This window comes from Phyllobates terribilis, unplaced genomic scaffold, assembly GCF_046119375.1.
Source record: "Phyllobates terribilis strain yellow unplaced genomic scaffold, ASM4611937v1 Scaffold_13__5_contigs__length_258822181, whole genome shotgun sequence".
Classification (NCBI taxonomy): Eukaryota; Metazoa; Chordata; class Amphibia; order Anura; family Dendrobatidae; genus Phyllobates; species Phyllobates terribilis.
In genome coordinates, this window is record NW_027362773.1 from 118154561 (window position 1) to 118179666 (window position 25106).

The 25106-nt window shown below is 43.6% G+C and overlaps 1 protein-coding gene across 2 annotated transcripts in view; it reads left to right on the forward strand.

Annotated features, from left to right (window-relative positions):
* Positions 1-2754: 2754 nt before the first annotated feature.
* LOC141173969 (vascular endothelial growth factor A-like) overlaps positions 2755-25106 on the forward strand; it is a 43325-nt gene continuing 20973 nt past the window's right edge. The window contains exons 1-5 of one of the 2 annotated variants that reach the window (XM_073658524.1): positions 2755-2814; positions 3298-3475; positions 8432-8471; positions 14838-15034; positions 18318-18394. In XM_073658524.1, the coding sequence (XP_073514625.1) occupies positions 3410-3475; positions 8432-8471; positions 14838-15034; positions 18318-18394 (380 nt within the window). In that variant the 5' untranslated portion in view covers positions 2755-2814; positions 3298-3409. The other variant, XM_073658523.1, reaches the window with a different exon arrangement.

Consider the following 25106-nt stretch of genomic DNA (forward strand, 5'->3'; position numbering starts at 1 on the left):
TATGAACTCGTAATGACCTGGAGAATCATAATAATCAGTTTTAGTGTTTACTGAACATGGTAAAAAAAAAAATTGTGGAATTATACTTTTTTTGGCAATTTCACCGCACTTGGAATTTTTTCCTGTTTTCTAGTACAAGATATGGTAAAACCAATGGTGTCGTTCAAAAGTACAACTTGTCCAACAAAAAACAAGCCCTCACCTTCCATATTGACAGAAAAATAAAAAAAGTTATGGCTCTGGGAAGAAGAGCAAAAAACAAAAGCTCAAAAACAGAAAAGTGCTCCAGCATGAAGGGGTTAATAGCGTTATTTTACATGACAGGTTCCCTTTAAAAAGGCCCTGTCACCTAAAAAAACAATTGACAGCTCACCCGCCACCGTTCACTATACTGTGATTGACAGCTTACCACGCACCGTTCACTATACTGTGATAGACAGCTCACCCGCCACCGTTCACTATACTGTGATTGACAGCTCACCAGGCACCGTTCACTATACTGTGATTGGCAGCTCACCAGGCACCATTCACTATACTGTGATTGACAGCTCACAAGGCACCGTTCACTATACTGTGATTGACAGCTCACCAGGCACCGCTCACTATACTGTGATTGACAGCTCACAAGGCACCGCTCACTATACTGTGATTGACAGCTCACCAGGCACTGTTCTCTATACTGTGATTGACAGCTTACCAGGCACCGTTCACTATACTGTGACTGACAACTTACCAGGCTCCGTTCACTATACTGTGATAGGCAGCTCACCAGGCACTGTTCACTATGCTGTGATAGACAGTTCACCAGGCACCGTTCACTATACTGTGATAGACAGCTCACCAGGCACCGTTCACTATACTGTGATAGACAGCTCACCAGGCACCGTTCACTATACTGTGATAGACAGCTCACCAGCCACCGTTCACTATACTGTGATAGACAGCTCACCAGGCACAGCTCACTATACTTTGATTGACAGCTCACCAGGCACAGCTCACTATACTTTGATTGACAGCTCACCAGGCACAGCTCACTATGCTTTCATTGACAGCTTACCAGGCACCGTTCACTATACTGTGATTGATAGCTCACCAGGCACTGTTCACTATACTGTGATAGACAGCTCACCAGGCACTGTTCACTATACTGTGATAGACAGCTCACCAGGCACAGCTCATTATACTGTGATAGACAGCTCACCAGGCACAGCTCACTATACTGTGACAGACAGCTCACCAGGCACCGTTCACTATACTGTGATTGGCAACTTACCATGCACCGTTCACTATACTGTGATAGACAGCTCACCAGGCACCGTTCACTATACTGTGATAGACAGCTCACCAGGCACTGTTCATTATACTGTGATTGACAGCTCACCAGGCACTGTTCCCTTTACTGTGATTGACAGCTCACCAGGCACTGTTCTCTATACTGTGATTGACAGCTCACCAGGCACTGTTCACTATACTGTGATTGATAGCTCACCAGGCACTGTTCTCTATACTGTGATTGACAGCTCACCAGGCACTGTTCTCTATACTGTGATTGACAGCTCACCAGGCACTGTTCATTATACTGTGATTGACAACTTAGCAGGCACCGTTCACTATACTGTGATTGACAGCTCACCAGGCACAGCTCACTATACTGTGATAGACAGCTCACCAGGCACCATTCTCTATACTGTGATAGACAGCTCACCAGGCGCCATTCACTATACTGTGATTGACAGCTCACCAGGCACAGCTCACTATACTGTGACAGACAGCTCACCAGGCACTGTTCTCTATACTGTGATAGACAGCTCACCAGGCACTGTTCCCTTTACTGTGATTGACAGCTCACCAGGCACTGTTCTCTATACTGTGATTGACAGCTCACCAGGCACTGTTCACTATACTGTGATTGATAGCTCACCAGGCACTGTTCTCTATACTGTGATTGACAGCTCAACAGGCACTGTTCATTATACTGTGATTGACAACTTGCCAGGCACCGTTCACTATACTGTGATTGACAGCTCACCAGGCACAGCTCACTATACTGTGATAGACAGCTCACCAGGCACCATTCTCTATACTGTGATAGACAGCTTACCACGCACCATTCACTATACTGTGATAGACAGCTCACCACACACCGTTCACTATACTTTGATTGACAGCTCACCAGGCGCCGTTCACTATACTGTGATTGACAGCTCACCAGGCACAGCTCACTATACTTTGATTGACAGCTCACCAGGCACAGCTCACTATACTTTGATTGACAGCTCACCAGGCACCATTCACTATACTTTGATTGACAGCTCACCACACACAGCTCATATGCTTTGATTGACAACTCATGGTGCAGCTCATCTGTGTAGAGCGAACAGTCAATCAAGGTGCCTGGACTCACCGATAGTGATGCCTCAATGCACGGAGCGGCCACAGTCATTTTTTCCCAGTAGCTGCACTTCCAGCATTGTAAAGTCTTTCTTTACCTTGCAGATTAACCCCATGCCTGTAGGTAAATAGCATTTTTCAAGGTGACAGGTTCCCTTTAAAAAGTCAGTCAACTTTCTGTTCTGTACAGAGTGGAAGGTGTCAAAGGTGGACATTCACTGGAATACTGGGAGTGCATCAGTCAAAAAGTTGAGTGATTAACTTCCAGAAGTTGTGCTGTAATCATTTGCTGGAAAACTTTGTGCAATACTATAGTTGTCATTGGTGCAGAATCCGTGTTATACGTGCACATTAGGAGTCACTCTCCTTACACTCACTGTCAGAATGTGCAGCGCTGACTATTCCTGGGAGAGAGCGCTGGGTGTGAGTGCTCGCTCAGCTCTCCCTATTCACATGATCCCATCCACCTAAACTCTCTCTTGTTCCATCTGTGGATGTGACTTATTCTTTCCCTCCCATCCACCACCCTCCTCATTATCTGCCTATCTCTCCTACCTTTCTGTGTGAAGAGTCAGGGTCTCACTGTATAGACAGCAGATCCCAAAGAAGACAAGAGAGGATACAGACAAAGGGGAGGATACAGGGGGGAGAGACAAGAGAACAGAATGAGAGAAGCAGAAAAGGAAGGAGAAGGGCTCAATCCATACGCATTCTTCTATGACACACGCAAATCCTGGTAATTGGGACTATTTTCTTTTGGACAAGGAATGTTGTGTTTGCTTTGTGAGAGTTTACATAGGATGGGGGCGGCCGGACCCTTTGGAATAACTATGTCCCAGCATAAGGCAGCTTTTCTCATAGTTTTCTGTCCTTGTCCCTCTCTTACCTTCCTTCTCTATTGAACAGACTGTGCATGTGAATGAATCTGCTTGGAAAAGACCCTACTGGACAACTGCCTTGCAAGATTTAGGATTGGCTTCTATTCTAACGACAGGATCTGGGAGACCCATAAAGTGAAATGGACTTCGTGATTGGCAACTCTTTCGTATGGCTATTCGTCCTATTCCATTGCACCCTGACTCCGGTAAGTGTCAAAAATTATTTAAGAAGTGGAAAGATTTGCGTACTATGGAGTCATTTTACTTCCCATCGCTGTACCTTTTAATACACTGTATAATGACTCCCCCAAAAATTTTTTTACAGATATTTTGGCACAACTCATTCATGTTAAAATGTGTTATCAGTGACTTTCCATAAAACAGATGATACTTCTGAGCTCAGAAAGTCATCACGTGCACAATATTAAGCAATGAAATGACAAACTCAATCTTATATAATGCAAAGTATCCTGGATCCGGTGGTGTCTGGAGTAATGACATAATGTTACATTATCAAGAGGATTTACATGCAATGTCTCAAAGAGTTTCCAAAAAAAAATAGGAAACTTTTCCCCCTGATTATCCCCCCTTTTGAACAGACAATCCAGCTTTTTTTCCCCCAAAGCCACAGAGGTTTATTTGCTTTACCTTGAAAAGTTACTCAATGCGATAACCTTACAAATGAAGTATAATTACAATAGCGTTCAACCTGGACATTATTACGTTCTGATTTCTGCTTTAGAGATAGGAGAAAATTCTATTCTGCAAGATGCAACTGGGACTTACTGCAAAATATGAACCTAGAATATTTACTCCTAAATAACAAAGAGAAAAGTCAACAATAAGCAAGGAAAAATATATACAAAATATTATGTCATTGCACATATGTGACAGCCCAGACAAAGCATGAAGAACGATTAGAAAGGACCCTGTGATTGTTGTACTATTATGACCCAGGTGATAACGCAACGTGGTTGTACACCCTCTAACACACGTAATAAAAAGAATATTAACCCTTGTACTCCAGCCGAGTCGCAGTATGCAGATAAAGCCTCATGTCAATCAATACATAGAAGTGAAAAACACCATCCCTAGAAATCGACAAAGTAAGGAGCAGATTAAATATTCATCAATAGTATAAATATTCAAAAAAGAGAAAGCAGAGACTAAAATCTTTAAGAAAGTACTAGCAAGTGCATGGCCATGATTACAAATAATTAATAAGTGCATTAGATATACAGGGAAGAATATACAAATAAATAGAGATTGGCAGGGAGATGGCAGGGAAATGCGTTTCGCTACCCACTGAGGCTTCCTCAGGGTTCCTACAGTTACTATTGTACTTTTTTTCCTGAACTGTAAATCGCTGTGGAATATGTTGGCATTTTATAAAGATAGAATAATGATATTGTATGTTGTGAATGTTTGTATCCAAATTCTGATGTGGTAAATGTATGTGTTGGAATTGAAATATGCTATAACATCGCTAGAATTTTGCCTTTCAGTCATTGCCCCTTTAAACCCTAAGATGTACAAGCTGACAGCGTGATACCCATCATCACTCTAAGGTCACGTTCACACGTTCAGTATTTGGTCAGTATTTTACATCAGTATTTGTAAGCCAAAATCAGGAATGGAACTGAAAGTATAATAGAAACACGTCACCACTTCTTTATTTATCACCCACTCCTGGTTTCAGCTATTGATGTGAAATACTGACCAAATACTGAATGTGTGAACGTGGCCTACGGCTAGGGTCACATCATGGGAGAGAATAGGGTCAATTATGTAAATCACACTCTGATCAGAGTTTGATCAGAGTGTGATCTGATTCTCTCGGATGAGGGGAAGATGGAGACAAAAATATCTCCATCTTCTCCATTCGTTCAATCTGTGGAAAACGGACTGCAATCAGATGTCATCCGAGTGCAGTCCGATGTTTTCCACTGAGTCATTGACTTGCATGACCGAGTGCTATCTAAATATAGGATAAAACTCGGTCATGCAGTGATTTTTTCTTCGGACTGGCTCGCTTCGAGAAAAAAAATCGGCCATGTGCACGGTCCCATAGAATAGCATAGGTCCAAATGCAGTCCAATGTTTTGTCGGATTGTGCTCAGACTGTAAATTAGAAGCTAAATAAGTAACAAACCCATATACTGGTCTCTGAGGCTCTAGGGCTTCTATGTAGACCCAGCCTTGCAGGTCAAGCCTCTTGTTAACTATTACAGATAAAACATAGATCAATCTGTTATTTAACTGTTTCAATTGTGCACTGAGTTAAGAAAACTTTTGCTTTCAATCCAATGTAGCACTGTCACTGCTTTTGCAATGTGCTTCATCTGTGTTTACTTAGTCTTATCTTATCCCCATAACACAAAGTGATTAAAAAAAATTATATTTTTCTAGAAAACCTGATAACCTTTCCCAGCTGACTTAATGGCAAAACAGCATAGTTGTATTTATGCATAACTTGACAGATTTGCCATTCCGGAATATTTTAAAGCTGAGTGACAATTCATATATAAGCCCTAACTTCCATATTGGTTTTTGGTTTAAAGATCATCCAATTAAAAGAGTTGTCCAGCTATATAATATCCTTAGGATATCAGATCGATGGGGGTCTGACAGCCACCGATCAGCTGTTATTTGCTATGTTGACAGTCAGATGTATATACTGAACAGTGCAGAACAGCACAGCTCCATAAAATGTGTAGCAGCCCCTGCCGGGCGCTGCAGGACACTGTTTATTTTAGAGAATAGGGTCAGATCTGCAGTACCCGGCAGCGGCCACTACGCAATGTATGGAGCTGTGCTGTTCAGTGTTTACAACTTTCTCCATTCGGAGCCAATAACAGCCGATCAGTGGTGATGTCGGGTGTCGGACCTGTGCCGATCTGGCATCAATAATATATACTTGGACAACCCCTTTAACAATATAACTAAGAAACAGCGGAATCCAGAATAAAGCCACAACATTGGATCCCACAACAGATCACAACAGCCTCAACTGATGTATAAGTTCATATGTAAAGCGCTATGGAATAAATGGGGCTATAATAATAAAAAATAATAATAATAATGAAGTCCAGAGGACAAGACAAAAAAAATACTGCAGGGTATATTCTATTTGCCTCATATTAGACATGTATGCCAAATGTACAACAAATTCAACATCACAACATGTAGTGGCAGGAAGCTCCATAGTGTCACTGCTCTTACCGTAAAGAATCCTCATCTATGATGGTATAAAAGCCCTATTTCCTTTAGATGTAGTGGATTAGTTCCAAAAAATGACAGTATACTGTAGAGAAAAGCTGTAATTATGTGATGACGGCTGTGGGGCTCTGATCATTATAATAATTGCTCTATAGATGACGCAACATGGGGAGCAGCAGGCGGGATGTGATGTTATGAGCCCACGTACACGCAGGACACGAATAAGGCCACTCGTGCATTACACCCTATTGGAATCTCACTACGACTTCGGGATTTTGTGTGACAGTGATGTCACCGGCGATCACCAAACATGTGAAATTGCTGCTGTGGTCTGTTGGTTGCGAGTGTTGAGCGCAGATCCTGTATGTTTTGTAGAGGACTCGTTTCTGCAGACAGACTGGCTACTGCCATCAGATTATATCTGTAATAGGGGAAAAGTACTTAGCTGTTTATGGAGGAAAGGGTAGAAGAAGCTGCAAGGAGGATGGGGGAAGGTGGAGAGGGAGCTGCAGGCTGGGAAAGAAAGCCATGGGCAAGAGAACTGTACAAGCTGGTGTAAAAAATGAAAACCTGAGCTGGTGTATTATGTATGATGAGTGCATTGTGTATTATGTGTGATGAGTGCATTGCGTATTATGTGTGATGAGTGCATTGCGTATTATGTATGATGAGTGCATTGTGTATTATGTATGATGAGTGCATTGTGTATTATGTGTGATGAGTGCATTGTGTATTATGTGTGATGAGTACATTGCGTATTATGTGTGATGAGTACATTGTGTATTATGGGTGATGAGTACATTGTATATTATGTGTGATGATTGCATTGTATATTATGCATGATGAGTGCATTGTGAATTATGTGTGATGAGTACATTGTGTATTATGTGTGATGAGTGCATTGTGTATTATGTGTGATGAGTACATTGTATATTATGTGTGATGAGTGCATTGAATATCATGTGTGATGAGTACATTGTATATTATGTGTGATGAGTGCATTGTGTATTATATGTGATGAGTACATTGTATATCATGTGTGATGAGTACATTGTATATTATGTGTGATGAGTGCATTGTATATTATGTGTGATGAGTACATTGTATATTATGTGTGATGAGTACATTGTATATTATGGGTGATGAGTACATTGTATATTATGTGTGATGAGTGCATTGTGTATTATGTGTGATGAGTACATTGTATATTATGTGTGATGAGTGCATTGTATATTATGTGTGATGAGTACATTGTATATTATGTGTGATGAGTGCATTGTGTATTATGTGTGATGAGTACATTGTATATTATGTGTGATGAGTGCATTGTATATTATGTGTGATGAGTACATTGTGTATTATGGGTGATGAGTACATTGTATATTATGTGTGATGAGTGCATTGTATATTATGCGTGATGAGTGCATTGTGAATTATGTGTGATGAGTACATTGTATATTATGTGTGATGAGTGCATTGTGTATTATGTGTGATGAGTACATTGTATATTATGTGTGATGAGTGCATTGTATATTATGTGTGATGAGTACATTGTGTATTATGGGTGATGAGTACATTGTATATTATGTGTGATGAGTGCATTGTATATTATGCGTGATGAGTGCATTGTGAATTATGTGTGATGAGTACATTGTATATTATGTGTGATGAGTGCATTGTGTATTATGTGTGATGAGTACATTGTATATTATGTGTGATGAGTACATTGTATATTATGTGTGATGAGTTCATTGAATATCATGTGTGATGAGTACATTGTATATTATGTGTGATGAGTACATTGTATATTATGTGTGATGAGTACATTGTATATTATGTGTGATGAGTACATTGTATATTATGTGTGATGAGTGCATTTTGGGTAATAAACATCACAGATTTTTTTTTAATTCTATTTAAACCATACTTTCTTCTGTTTTCAGCTTTCACTATCTCAGACTCCACAGACCCAGAAATTAGAAGGTAACATGTGCATGGTTATTTATTCTATACTTTTACTGCAATGTATCCTAAACCTGCCGTGTGTGTATGGCTGCTTTCAGATGGCTGTAATTAAATCTTAAGACAAATATGTTTATTACGTCGCTCTCTATAAGGCCACAGCCCCACTATCAGTATTTGGTTAGTATTTTTTCTCAGGAGTGGGAGCCAAAAACAGGTGAGGAACAATCAGAGAAAAGGTATAATAGAAACAAGTCACCAATTCTGCATTTATCACCCACTCCTGGTTTTTCGCTCCCACTCCTGAGAAACAATACTGACCGAATACTGACCAAATACTGATAGTGGGGCCGTGGCCTTATAGAGAGCGATGTAATAAACATATTTGCCAACACTCCAGTCAAACAATTAGTCCAGAGAATAAAGTCTTTAATTAGCACACAGATTAATGAAGAGAAATAAAAGACAAGATTCAAGATGCAAATATTAAAAACATGATTTTCATTCATCATTTGAGTCTGGAGTCCCCATGCCTCCAAAAGGGAATTTATAAAAGTTGGCAAGTATAATAATACGGATGTTATAATGCTGCCTTCTGAAAGTGACCAAACACATTTTTCAAACTAACTGACTAATAACAATAATTAGAGATAATGGAAATAATTTCAGTTTTATATAGGACCTATCAATTGTCATAAATATGTATTTGTTTGTGTGTGTGCTTGGAGTAAATCCCGCTGTTCTCCTGAATCCGATGATGTTTTTCTTTTGTTCTTGCGCCTCTCTATTCCTGATATACAGCCTCATCTTTCTTGTATGTCAAACTAGCCTTATTATCCAAGTGGGCGTGACTTTAACACTTCTCTAGCCCACTTGGTTAAAAATACTGTGTACAAGGAAAGAGCAATATCTCCAGATTGGAGGGGCGCAGGAACAAAAGAAAAACAACGTCGGATTCAGGAGAACAGCGGCGATTACACCAGGTATAATAAAATGTATATTTATGGCAATCGAAAAGTCTCATTTAAGGACAACTGATTGACCATATTTTAAATGTTTGCCATTTTTATACTTGAAATATTTGACCATTGATTTGCTGTGATTTTCTCCTTACATTCTGGATTTTAATGGCACAGTCAGTTGACAGAAACTTTAAGGGCACAGTCATACTTTGTGGATTTCACTAATTATCTGCGCTATTTGCGGCATAATACATGGGTGGCGTTTTTTTTAATCAACAGCGCACTCACATATAGTGGTAAATATCCGTGTGTAATTCAGGGCATGCTACGGATTATCTAATTCACAATATGTTAATTCTTGTCCCAGATTTCTTGCTGATATTGAATTACCCTAGAATAAAAATGTTTATACTGCAGATACAGTACTGTGCAAAAGTTTTAGGCAGAGGTGGGAAAAAAATGCTACAAAGTACAAAGGGCGGTCACACCAAATTTATATTTCTCTTCTGTTCAAACCCTTTGCAGTTGGTTAATTGATAAAAAAAAACAAAAAAAAAAACGATTAAAGCTTCTATTTCTAAAAGCATTCTTGCATTGCAGCATTTTTTTCACATCTGCCTAAAACTTTTGCACAATACTGTCCTGTCCAAAAAACTATGTACACAGTCACTTCTCCCTGGATGTAGCAGGTGAAATACAGGTCAGGGTTTTATAATAAATGGGACAGGCACCTATCAACCATTAATCCAACATGAACAATGATGACGATCTGTGACGAAGGAATTATATTCCGAAACGCGTCAGTTGCTTTGAAAACTTTTCTGTATGTCACTTGTACACATGGATTTCTAATGAAGTATTAAACCGAGGAGAACTAACTTTCTTCTGTGGATTTATCAACGATTTATAACCTATCCTATGGATATGTCAGGAAAGTCTATCATCGGAATAATCCTGTAATGGGCTGAGGAATAAGAAAGAAAGAATCTCCATTATGGAACCATATAGAGACCATCTGCTTCTGTATGATGACTCCATAAATCGTCATCCAATATGACTTTTTTTTTCATGAAACAATAGGCAGAGGTCTTACAACGCAGATCCATAACCCAAGCATGTGCATGAGACCTTACTGTATCAATAAATCAATGGACATCTCAGAATATCATATTTCAGGACATAAAAACATTGTGTCTGTACCCAGTGCAGTTGTGGGCAGGGGGGAAGCCATTGCTTATCCTGCTTTTACTTATCTGCCACTGTAAAATACACACATATCCGTCACAGTGACACAAACTACTGTCACTTTAACACTTTCAATTATCAGTCCTGGGAAATGTTCAGCCATCTGTCAAACGTAACGATGATGAAACGCCCCTGTTATCGTCTGCAGATGTTAGGTTGTAAAGTTTTGGTGCTTTTAGGATTTTTTTTTTAAATGATGAGATTAGCATTTCCTGTTTTTCCCTGAATTAATAGTTTTCTGTAGAAATTCATGGTTTCTGGCAGAGTCCCATTGGAAGTATAGAACATAACTACTCCTACGTATGTCAGTAAGTAGCGCTCAATGCAAATTGTTCGGTGTGACCTGCATTTAGCCACATATTTAGCCAAACGCATGGGGTTAGGATTGAAATGTCTTACACACTGGATTGCATCTGGGTAATTATAGGCAAGGAGAAATTAAAGGGTTATTCCCAAAATAGTAAGTTATCCCCTCTCCACAGAGAAACTGGCAGTGCAGAGCCCCATCTAATAAAAAACATAAACTCCGCTCCACCTATCGTCTATGGGGCTGCTGGAAATAGCAGAGCACTGTACTCCACTTTCTCCAACAGTAACACATAAAATTAATGAAGTAGAAATCGTCCGTGTGCACCTCCGCTCCTTATAAGACAGAGATCTTCACTGCTAGGTTCCCTGATCCGCCTTTCACGGGACTGTTAAGGGTCCCAGAAATCAGACCCCAAGCGGTCAGTAAATTATTTTATAATTATAATTATAGGCAAGGGGAAATTAAAGGGTTGTTCCCAAAATAGTAAGTTATCCCCTCTCCACAGGGAAACTGGCAGTGCAGAGCCCCAATAAACTGAAACATTAACTCCGCTCCACCTATCGTCTATGGGACTGCTGGAAATATCAGAGCACTGTACTCCACTTTCTCCAGCAGTAACACAGAAAATTAATGAAGTAGAGATCGTCTGTGTGCACCTTCGTGAGGGGTGCCACGCATACCAGGATTGGGGATGAGGGGTGCCACGTATACCTGGATTGGGGGTGAGGGGTGCCAGGCATACCGGGATTGGGGATGAGGGGTGCCATGCATACCAGGATAGGGATGAGGGATGGGGTACCATGCATACCAGGATGAGGGATACCATACACACCAAGATAAGGATGAGGGGTGCCACGCATACCAGGATTGGGGGTGAGGGGTGCCACGCATACCGGGATTGGGGGTGAGGGGTGCCACGCATACCGGGATTGGGGATGAGGGGTGCCACGCATACCGGGATTGGGGATGAGGGATTGAGTGCCATGCATACCGGGATGAGGGATGGGGTACCATGCATACCAGGATGAGGGATACTATACACACCAGGATAGTGATGAGGGGTGCCACGCATACCAGGATAGGGATGAGGGGTGCCACGCATACCAGGATAGGGATGAGGGGTGCCACGCATACCGAGGATGGGGGTGAGGAGTGCCACGCATACCGGGATTGGGGGTGAGGGGTGTCACGCATACCGGGATTGGGGGTGAGGGGTGCCACGCATACAGGGATTGGGGATGAGGGGTGCCAGGCATACCGGGATAGGGGTGAGGGATGGGGTACCATGCATACCAGCATAAGGGATACCATACACACCAGGATAAGGATGAGGGGTGCCACGCATACCGGGATTGGGGGTAAGGGGTGCCACGCATACCGGGATTGGGGGTGAGGGGTGCCATGCATACCGGGATTGGGGGTGAGGGATGGGGTGCCATGCATACCAGGATGAGGGATACCATACACACCAGGATAGGGATGAGGGGTGCCACGCATACCAGGATTGGGGGTGAGGGGTGCCACGCATACCAGGATTGGGGGTGAGGGGTGCCACGCATACGAGGATTGGGGGTGAGGGGTGCCACGCATACCAGGATTGGATGGTGGGGACAGGAGGGGGGCAGCATATACCCGCATGGGAGACCATATACCAATAAAAATGCTCGCCACCCGTAGAACGGGTTCAATAGCTAGTATACAGTGCTGGCCAAAAGTATTGGCACCCCTGCAATTCTGTCAGATACTACTCAGTTTCTTCCTGAAAATGATTGCAATCACAAATTCTTTGGTATTATTCTTTTCATTTAATTTGTCTTCAATGAAAAAAACACAAAAAGAATTGTCCTAAAGCCAAATTGGATATAATTGCACACCAAACCTAAAAAAGGGGGTGGACAAAAGTATTGGCACCATTTGAAAAATCATGTGATGCTTCTCTAATTCGTGTAATTAACAGCACCTGTAACTTACCTGTGGCATCTAACAGGTGTTGGCAATAACTAAATCACACTTGCAGACAGTTAACATGGATTAAAGTTGACTCAACCTCTGTCCTGCGTCCTTGTGTGTACCACATTGAGCATGGAGAAAAGAAAGAAGACCAAAGAACTGTCTGAGGACTTGAGAAACCAAATTGTGAGGAAGCATGAGCAATCTCAAGGCTACAAGTCCATCTCCAAAGACCTGAATGTTCCTGTGTCTTCCGTGCGCAGTGTCATCAAGAAGTGTAAAGCCCATGGCACTGTGGCTAACCTCCCTAGATGTGGACGGAAAAGAAAAATTGACGAGAGATTTCAACACAAGATGGTGCGAATGGTAGATAAAGAACCTCGACTAACATCCAAACAAGTTCAAGCTGCCCTGCAGTCCGAGGGTACAACAGTGTCAACCCGTACTATCCGTCGGCGTCTGAATGAAAAGGGACGGTATGGTAGGATACCCAGGAAGACCCCACTTCTTTCCCCGAGACATAAAAAAGCCAGGCTGGAGTTTGCCAAAACTTACCTGAGAAAGCCTAAAACGTTTTGGAAGAATGTTCTCTGGTCAGATGAGACAAAAGTAGAGCTTTTTGGGAAAAAGCATCAACATAGAGTGTACAGGAAAAAAAAGAGCCATTCAAAGAAAAGAACACGGTCCCTACAGTCAAACATGGCGGAGGTTCCCTGATGTTTTCGGGTTGCTTTGCTGCCTCTGGCACTGGACTGCTTGACCGTGTGCATGGCATTATGAAGTCTGAAGACTACCAACAAATTTTGCAGCATAATGTAGGGCCAGTGTGAGAAAGCTGGGTCTCCTTCAGAGGTCATGGGTCTTCCAGCTGGACAATGACCCAAAACACACTTCCAAAAGCACTATAAAATGGTTTGAGAGAAAGCACTGGATACTTCTAAGGTGGCCAGCAATGAGTCCAGACCTGAATCCCATAGAACACCAGTGGAGAGATCTCAAAATGGCAGTTTGGAGAAGGCACCCTTCAAATATCAGGGACCTGGAGCAGTTTGCCAAAGAAGAATGGTCTACAATTCCAGCAGAGCATTGTAAGAAACTCATTGATGGTTACCGGAAGCGGTTGTTCGCAGTTATTTTGGCAAAAGGTTGTGCAACCAAGTATTAGGCTGAGGGTGCCAATACTTTTGTCCGGTCCTTTTTTAGAGTTTTGTGTGAAATGATCAATGATTTGATTTTTGCTTCATTCTCTTTTGTGTTTTTTCCTTGCAAGCAAATTAAATGAAGAGAATAATACCAAAGAATTTGTGATTGCAATCATTTTCAGGAAGAAACTGAGTATTATCTGACAGAATTGCAGGGGTGCCAATACTTTTGGCCAGCACTGTATATATATATATATATATATATATATATATATATATATATATATATATAAATAATATATATTATTTAAAAAAAAATGTAAGACTATCCATGCATGATATTTTCAATGTGCAAATTGCCTCTTCAGAGAAAAAGAGGACTTGAACTCTATAGCGCCACCTATTGGAAGCAGCAATCCTACAAAAGAAATTTATTATACTTTATGATATATTTAATTACGAAAAATAAATAATCCCAGAATTTTGGAGCTAAAATAACATGGTGTTAAAAGGTAGACATTTACTTTCGGCATACTAAAACACAATTATTTTTTTTCCCTCTTTGTATTGCGACAAGTATGCCTGGTATTAGCTAATGGGGGTCAGCGGTGTTAATTGCTGGGCCCCAGATATATAACAATAAGTCATGTGTGCGCCCTTCATCTCTTTCTTCTATAGTCCGCTATGTATGCCCTGAAAAGCCTTATGGATTAGCTCTGGGGGGGAAGGTTCTCCTAAGTGACATAATAACACAATTGTTGTGGTGTGTGTTTTGCAGGCCATGCCTGGAAGGATATATTCAACATGAGTAAGTGCCAGCCTCGATGGGTCCTTCTTAATCTGCTAAATGAGTTTCCGCAGTTTTCAGACTTTCTCTTCAAACCTCCATGCGTGTCCGTCCAGCGCTGTGCCGGCTGCTGCCTGGATGAAGCTCAGAGCTGCTTCCCCTTACAGGCAAATATCATCAAAATGCAGGTGATTGAGATCAATACTGTTAATAAAATATATAAAATACAGACTATATGACAACACATTTCATCAAATTGTGTATCGGAGCAACTCATAGTGTCAATTTTTTCTTACTTAAATGCATGTATTTTTTGGCTAAAAATCATTGGGTTTCAAGAAAAATGTTGCACTTTTTTTTCCCTAAAGCCTCTGTGTTGCACTGTATTGCTGGCTGCAGAATGAGTTAACTGAGAATCAGTCAGTGAGCTTATTCTGTGAGAGTTTGTATCTCTATTATTTTCTTTTTTTTTGGGACTCCTCTCATCTGATTTATGACCACAGACCACGCCAAAGTTGTGGAGCTCATCTCATCTGATTTATAACCACAGACTACGCCAAAGTTGTGGAGCTCCTCTCACATGATTTATGATCACAGGCCACACCAAAGATGCGGAGTTCATCTCAGCTGATTTATGACCACAGGCCACACCAAAGATGCGGAGTTCATCTCAGCTGATTTATGACCACAGACCACACCAAAGATGTGGAGATCCTCTTACCTGATTTATGACCACAGACCACACCAAAGTTGTGTAGCTCCTTTCACCTGATTTATGACCACAGACCACACCAAAGTTGTGGAGCTCCTCTCACCTGATTTATGACGACAGACCACGCCAAAGTTGTGGCTCTCCACTTATTTGATTTCTGACCACAGACCACACCAAAGTTGTGGAGCTCCACTCATTTGATTTATGACCACAGACCACGTCAAAATTGTGGAGCTCCTCTCATTTGATTTATGACCACAGACCACACCAAAGATGCAGAGTTCATCTCAGCTGATTTATGACCACAGACCACACCAAAGATGTGGAGATCCTCTTACCTGATTTATGACCACAGACCACACCAAATTTATGGAGCTCCTCTCACCTGATTTATGACCACAGACCACACCAAAGTTGTGGAACTCCTCTCATTTGATTTATGACCACAGACCACGCCAAGGTTGTGGAGCTCCACTCATTTGATTTCTGACCACAGACCACACCAAAGTTGTGGAGCTCCTCTCATTTGATTTATGATCACAGACCACGTCAAAATTGTGGAGCTCCTCTCATTTGATTTATAAACACAGACCACACCAAAGTTGTGGAGCTCCTCTCAGCTCATTTATGACCACAGACCACACCAAAGATGTGGAGCTGCTCTCAGCTAATTTATGACCACACACCACGCCAAAGTTGTGGAACTCCTCTCATTTGATTTATGACCACAGACGACGCCAAGGTTGTGGAGCTCCACTCATTTGATTTATGACTACAGACCACACCAAAGTTGTCGAGCTCCTCTCATTTGATTTATAAACACAGACCACACCAAAGTTGTGGAGCTCCTCTCAGCTCATTTATGACCACAGACCACATTAAAGTTGTGGTGCTTTTCTCATCTGATTTATGACCACAGACCACACCAACGTTGTGGAGATTCTCTCATCGGATTTATGATCACAGACCACACCAAAGTTGTGGAGCCCCTCTCATTTGATTTATGACCACAGACCACATTAAAGTTGTGGAGCTTTTCTCATCTGATTTATGATCACAGACCACACCAAAGTTGTGGAGCTCCTCTCATTTGATTTATGACCACAGACCACATTAAAGTTGTGGAGCTTTTCTCATCTGATTTATGATCACAGACCACACCAAAGTTGTCGAGCTCCTCTCAGCTCATTTATGACCACAGACCACACCAAAGCTGTAGAGCTCTTCTCATTTGATTTATGACCACAGACCACACCAAAGTTGTGGAGCTCCTCTCATCTGATTTATGACCACAGACCACACCAAAGTTGTGGTTAGGGAATATGCAGCCTCTAAAAGCCAAACAGTGAAAAATCTTTTATTAAACTGGATTGCAGAAATTGTTTTTAGCCCCAAATACATGCATTTAAGTAAAACAAAATGTCCCCAGATATGGACAACACCTTTAATGTAGACACATTATTATTATTATTATTATCATATTTAAAAAACAAAACAAAACAGAAGAGTCTAGCAAGCACATAGTAAAGTGTAACTAATGATAAATGGTACAAAGGCGATTAATAAGTTATAGTATATGTAAGCTTGACCTGTGTTCTATGTGAAATATGTTGAGGAAGATTTAGGGCTTGTTCACACATAAGGTTTTTTATAGTGGGCTTTTTTTCTTTGCAATTTTCCTATGGGAAAAAAACACTGAGTTCAACAGTAACAGCAAAACTAATGAGATTTTCTAAAATCTCATTTAGAGGGTGTTTTTTTTTCTTTATGGTGTTTTTTAAAATAAATACAACATGTCTGTTCTTTCCGCATTTGCACACCATTAATAAATCTGGTGCATTTTATAACTGCTATTGGTCTGTTTTCTAGCCAAATCTTTTAGCAGTGCGGCACAAAGACATGTGAAAGTGCATTAAGGGTTTATTCGCACTACATTATTTTTCCCGGTAATCTATGACAAGGTTTTCAAGTGGAAGCCGCTTCTGGAAATGGAGGCTTTTTTTGTATCTTAAGCTGTTTTGTTATAGTTCTCTGTAAACTTTTTTTTTTTTTATGCTTTTTTTTAGCTTTTCCATTGACTGCCATTGTAAAGTATGGAAAACGCCTAAAGAAAGGAAAGTCGTTACTTTTACCGCTTGCTGTTTTTGGAAGCCTAAACATATAGACAGCAAGTCTTTTTTAGGATATGTGCAAATGATGTCTTTTTTCGCAGATTACACCTGAAAAAGCGCAACAAAAGCGCAGCAAAAAGTGAACAGCAATATCAAAACGACATTGCTGTGCACATGTTCCGACTTATCTCACTTCTTTTAATTGCAGAGTTCTGAAACTGTGGAGCGGTTACAAGAAGTGACATTCTCATTCCTCGGGCGGCTTCCGCTCGGAACCTGCGACACTTCATAATATAAAGAGAAAGACGCTGGCAAGAAAAATGGCAAAACTGCCTCAGAAAAATGATAGCGGAATTTTTTCTCAAAGCAACTTTGCCTGGAAAACTTTAAAGTGCACATATCCCTAGATAGAAACAAGCAGAAAGGTGGTTTTGTGTGTTTTTTTAGCACTTTTTCCAGCGTTTTTTTGCAGCAGAACCACTAAAAAAAACAGGTGTAAAAGTGTAGTGTGAACATATCCTTAGTAAGAAAACTCCTAGGGTAGGCTATCAATATTAGGGTCCAGGAAAACCACCTGCATCAGACAGCACGGAAAAGTAACGCTGCAATTACTAGAATATACACTTCAATATTGTAACTTTTTTTCAGGTTCAGGTTCATAAATCCGAACAGTTTCCGGAATTGACAGAAATCTCTGTGATTCAACACACAGAATGTGAATGCAGGTAAATATGTGACGTACATAAATCTTGACTTTTTCGCGAGAGCTTTGCATAGCAGACATGTCAGTCGGTTTATCATGGTATTGATGTAAATGTCCCCATACACGTTACCAACAAGCAATCTTTCGTCAATGATCCAAGATACATCATGGACTACATCGGTCAGTATTGTTTTTTTTTCTGCTGATGATGCCAGCAGTACCGGTCCTTGGACAAGAAAGTCCAACATGTCAGACCAATGTATGTTCATTGGTCGGTTGTTGGTCAAAATGAACGATCGTCTGCTATGGTCAAAATCAGCCATTAATCTAATGTGTATGAGTTCCCCTAAGACTTTCATCATTATTAGATATCGATATATCAATATTATCACTTAATATTAATATCAATATTAGTCAGTATTAGAATCTTCTCTTACATTGCACACATATGACAGATCAAACCCACTATAGGCACTGTATGTAGATCATATCATCAACTATATTCCAAAAAACGATTTTATTATTTCCGCCCAATGACTTAAACCCTTACTAGACACCAGGTTTTAATCCTTGACCGCCTGGAAACAAAGAATTCTATTCTTCATTAGGCTTCAATCAGACGTCAGTATTTTCCATGTATGAGAAAAACAGACCAATTATTTTGATCAGCGTTTGGTCCTAGTGTCATCAGATTTTCTCGTACAAGTTTCTCCACCTTCTCCATTCTGATTTCATCCGAGCACAGCCCAATTTTTTCATGGACCCATAGACTTGCATTGCCGATTTTCATCAGACACTTGGATCAAAATCGGACTTGTCTATGTTTCGGACCTCTCAGTCTGAGTAAAAAATCGGACATGTGAACAGCCCCAGAGACTATCATAGGTAAGAGTGAAAATCACAGATAGGACGCGTGCAAGAAAAACTGGCGTCTGAATGATCTAGATCCTCCAGGAAGCTGTGACTAGCACTTACCCTAGTCTAGGTCACAGTAAAATGGGTAATAACCCAGTGACAGACCACAATAAAAATGGGCATTAACGTCACAGCACTCTCTGTTACATCTTTTTTAATCAAGGAACGTTTCCCTTCTACTTGCCAATTGACTTTTGATTAAGTTAATCAAGGTAAAAGCACAATGTTTTTATGCAATTTTTGAAAATTGAGGCAAACAGTACAATTTTTGTTGCAGTTGCAGCAAAAAAAAAAAGCACCACGGCCACAATGTGTGAACGCACCCTAAGGCTATATTCACACATTGAGTTATTGCTGCTTTTTTTATGCAAATTTTAAGCTGCATTTTCCAGTACCAGAAAAAGCTATGAGCTTTCCGAAATCTCATGCACACAGATTGGTGTTTTTTCCTGACTGAATCAAAAACTTCTGTGTTTTTGAAAACTGCAGCATGTCACTTCTTTCAGCATTTTGTAGCATTTTTTTCACCCATAGAAAGCAACGAGTAAGTGCAAAAAAGCAGCAAAAACCCGGGTGTCAGATTTTTCTGTGTTTTTGGTGCAGAAAACTCAGGAAGTTACATCATGTTTTTTTGGGGGGGACTAAACTTTATTAGCATGCACAGGAGACAAATGTACTTAAAAAAAAAAAACACAGCAAAACCTGCTTTTGTAAGCAGCTTCTTTACTGTCAAGAGGGCAGGTTTTGCCTGTTGAAAAAATACGCAGCAAAAACACAACGTGTGAACATAGCCTTAGGCTGTGTTCTCACATGGAATTTGATGGTATTGTGCCACGTGCCCGAAGACCACGCAATAAAACCGCCTACGATTTACCATGTTAGGGCTCTTTCACACGTCAGTGTGTCCGGTATTTGTGGTGACAGTTTCCACATGTACTGGATGGATTTTTTTATTATATTCTTATTTTTACAGGTGGACACTGTGGGAGTAGAATACTACTCTCATCATTGTACCCTGCTTGTGCCGATCGCAGCGCCAGCAGGGGATAATGATGAGGGCAGCGTTTAGCACCCAGCGCTTGGGAACAGCGTTAACTGTACACTGATTCCCAGGCGCCGGTACGTGTGATCCTGATGCGGCACATGGCTGCCACACAGGCGCACAGGGACACAAATATCTCTGGTACTGGTTTCTCCAGTACTGGAAATATCAGGACATGTGAAAGAGCCCTTACAGAGCAATTCCTAGTGAAGCACATAAAAATCATGAGGTTCACCTGTATGTGCCGTGGATCTGCAAACTTCACGTAGAGGATCATCAAGTGACTCACCAGGTCATGCTGCAAAACTACAGAAAATCAAGGGTGGCTATACCATGCAGTGAAGCACACTCCCCACAATCTCAGAAACACCAATTTAACATGTTAAGGCTGCGTGCCCACTATGCATTTTTCAAGCATTTTTGCCGCGGAATTTCCGCAGCGAAAATGCTTAAAAAATGCTTGGTAATATGTAGCGCCCCGAGGGTTCGGTCGCCCAGAGGTATTGCATCTCACCCAGAGGTGTGATATCTCACTTCCAGGTAAGGATGGAGTGTGGAGCAGGACCCTAACACCCACATGCACTACACCACATTTCCGGGGGACAGGGTGACAATGCTCCCAAGAGTGAGCACAACTGTCCCTGTCCCTGCCTGGAGTGGGGGGAGGGAACACCTAGAAAGGGGAAACCCAGTAGTGTGTGGGTGGGGAGAGTAGATCCCGGGTGCACTGTATAGGAGAGTATATATGGTGGGCACCATCTTAGAGTGAGTCAGTCAGGCAGTCAAGTCAAGTCAGTTCCGAGAGGAGAGAGTGAGGGGGAGCAGAGCCTCTGCATGGGCTCTGCTCCGCAGGCAGGCCAAGTCTTAAGGCCTGAGCCTGGAGGGAGGAAACAGAAGGAGAAGGAGGGAAGAAAGAAGAATGGAGGAAGCTCTAAGAAAAGACTGAAGGGACCCCAGGGGTGCAGACCAGCCAGCCGCCACCGCACGCCCGCCGCTACCAGAGTAGGGGGGTCAGGCCAAGAAAAGGGAACCAGATCCCTCATCTAGTGGAGGAGAGCAACTACCCTCGCTAGTAACCGGAGGCCGTGGCATTGTACATGCACAGCCCCTCACTACACCCGTTAGGAAGGCACCACGTAGGACCCAGGGAAACGGAACATACATTTGCCCGCCAAGGTCCGAGGTCGCCGGACAGAAACGTGGTCAATTGTGGGGTACGACAGGCCAGAGAAAGGACACACGAAGGGGGTCCTGGAAAGCACTCCAAAGGTACCTGGGAGTAGGCCGAGCCCCTTACCTGGTGGCACAGCACGACGTGGGCAGCCATCATCTGCAGAAGTGGCTTGGAGTGTAAAACTGTGAGTAAAGACCCTGAACTGCATCACTGGACTCTGAGTCATTACTCCTGCTCCCGCGCACCATCACCCCCACCATCTGCACTCATTGCCCTGAGGCTATACTCCTCCCGTGGGGAGTTATACTACCCTCTGCTGCGCACACAACATCAGCCTCAGCGGTCTGCCCGTAGCGGCGGTTCTCAGTGACCGCAATCCACGGGTGGCGTAGTCGGACATTTAATATCATAAAAACCACATAAATAGACTGCCACTGGTTTGACCACCCTGAGCCACGGGACCGGGTCGCCGCCACGGAGACTACAACCCCCAGTATTACACAGAGACTCGGTTCCGGGTATTCCCCTTTTTACACACGGCTCAGGGGGCGCGTCAACTTTGGCGTAGTCGGCAGGATAGAAACCAACCCGTTATCATCGGGTATTGTGTGCCTAGAGACAGTTTCACTGTATTGAATGTGGCGCCCGCCCCAGAAGAACAGACGCCATTATGTGCGCGCCAAAAGACAACAAGAAGCCACCTCCCATCGTGGGCCAGGTCCCAGAATGGCGCCAAAGACGAGGCCCACCCCCAACAGCCATGAGTGCGGCTGTAGAGATGTCCATCAACGTGGGGGGGCTGCCCCTGAGAGTGATTGTCAGCAGATTGCCCCAGGACCACCCCCAACAGGGGCGGAAGGACAAGAAAACTGAGGGGCAGGGTGTGGTTTGGATCATTCTTGGCAGACCACACCCGGAGATGGCGAGCAGCACCAGCCCCAGTACCCGTGCCAGTGGCCAACTGCAGGCCGAAGCTGCTCTGTGCAGCCTCACGGAGCTGATGGCCCAGCTCCCCGGAGAAGACCCTGAATTTTTCCGGGCTGGATTGGAGGATTTGGACCGAAAGATGGTCCAGGCGCAGCGGGAGGCCATTGCGGGGTGGAGAGAAGAAATGGGCCGGCGGGTCGCGGCCTGGCAGCAAGAGGCGCTGTAACCACCCGACAGTGAGCCTGCCCCTGAGGACGGAGGAGGTCCGCCGGAGGCTGAGAGCGGCGCTGCAAAGGGAGCAGGTAAGGGGGACACCCCTGATACCAGCCAGGACGCAACTAACCTGCCCCTGGACTCCGTCGCGGAGCCGATCGCCCCGGAAGTCGCTGCACCTCCTCCGCTCCCGCCGCCTGCACCTAGGCCCAAAGCCCCAAGCACTGCCGCCGGACCACGTTCCACGCCGTGCCCCGTGATCCCGGGTGCGGCCCGGTCGCAAGGCCTGATGCCACCAGGCGCCTTACAACAGCGAGCGCCCCCGGTCCCAACACTACCACCCCTAGGGACCGACCTATACAGTCAGCTCGCCGGGGTTTTCTCAGGAGACGCGGGCGGACGCAGCTTGCAGGCGGGAGTTCTGCCGCCGGGAAATAAGACAGCTGGAGAAGGAGGAGCAGGCGCGGCGCCAGAGGCAAGAACAACTGGAGGCTCGGAGCACGGCAGAAAAGACTCGGACCCGCCGAGACCCCCAAGCTGCACGCGGTCCCATAGTAACCGGGATCGTGGTTAAATTCCACCAGGAGAAGGGGTGGGGTTTTATTCGGGACCCGACAACCGACACAGACCTTTTTGTTAACAGAAGGGATGTAGAGAGTCATCTGCCCGCGGGTCACCCGAAACGGGATCGCTTTCCGGGGGATCGGGTAACATACACCCGACACCGAGGACTGCGAGGGTGGTACGCTCTAAATGTCCAGAGGGTGGAAGAGCACCACAACCCTGAACCCTGCTATAAGGAGGACCAGGAAGCGGATGAGTTTGAAGAGGATGAGGCGCCAGGATACCGCTACTAAAGAGCAACAGAACTGTACATAGTTGCCCGTCAGGGTGAAGAAGTTCCATGACACGTTGATTGCAAATTACAGGAAGTTTACCCGGTTAAGGGTTGTTGTAAAGTTCATGTGTTTGTTAAAGTTACCCGAAAAAGGGTCTGTGACTTATCCGGCTGAGGACTGGGAGCAGCCAACCCCTTTTCTATCCGGCTGAGGACTGGGAGCAGCCAACCCCTTTTCTAACTGGCTGAGGACTGGGAGCAGCCAAATGTTGTACATAGTTGCACTTCTTAAAGTGCCCTCTACTGGTTTTATACACACCTACCTCAAAGGATACCTGAAGGTGTTTGAAAAGTTGCACTTAGTAAAATTGCACCTTGTTGGGTGACATGAACACCTAGTCGCGGCAAAGACTGTGGCCTGTTAAAGAGACTTCGCCGTTGAAATATTGCTGATAATGTTTCACATTTTTCTACTTAAAAGAATGTTTATGAAGGAAAATGTTTTATATGTGACGGATGTGTTTATGAAAAGAGTTATATAATGTCTAATGTATGTGAAGAAAGTATTATAATATTTTTGAAAAGAGAAAAAGTTTTATGACAAGTAACGTTAAAAAAAAACAAAAAAACCCCTTTAATTCTGCATGTCTTGAAATCAATTGTCTTTTGCTCTGTTCCAGCCCGCGGACGTGCTGTGATTTACCAGGGGGGAATGTAGCGCCCCGAGGGTTCGTTCGCTACAGAGGTATTGCATCTCACCCAGAGGTGTGATATCTCACTTCCAGGAAAGGATGGAGTGTGGCGCAGGACCCTAACACCCACATGCACTACACCACATTTCCGGGGGACAGGATGACAATGCTCCCAAGAGTGAGCACAACTGTCCCTGTCTGGAGTGGGAGGAGGGAACACCTAGAAAGGGGAAACCCAGTAGTGTGTGGGTGGGGAGAGTATATCCCGGGTGCACTGTATAGGAGAGTATATATGGTGGGCACCATCTTAGAGTGAGTCAGTCAGGCAGTCAAGTCAAGTCAGTTCTGCATGGGCTCTGCTCCGCAGGCAGGCCCAGTCTTAAGGCCTGAGCCTGGAGGGAGGAAACAGAAGGAGAAGGAGGGAAGAAAGAAGAATGGAGGAAGCTCTCAGAAAAGACAGAAGGGACCCCAGGGGTGCAGACCGGCCAGCCGCCACCGCACGCCCGCCGCTACCAGAGTAGGGGGGTCAGGCCAAGAAAAGGGAACCGGATCCCTCATCTAGTGGAGGAGAGCAACAACCCTCAGCTAGTAACCGGAGGCCGTGGCATTGTACATGCACGGCCCCTCACTACACCCGTTAGGAAGGCACCACGTAGGACCCAGGGAAACGGAACATACATTTGCCCGCCAAGGCCCGAGGTCGCCGGACAGAAACGTGGTCAATTGTGGGGTACGACAGGCCAGAGAAAGGACACACGAAGGGGGTCCTGGAAAGCACTCCAAAGGTACCTGGGAATAGGCCGAGCCCCTCACCTGGCGGCACAGCACGACGTGGGCAGCCATAATCTGCAGAAGTGGCTTGGAGTGTAAAACTGTGAGTAAAGACCCTGAACTGCATCACTGGACTCTGAGTCATTACTGCTGCTCCCGCGC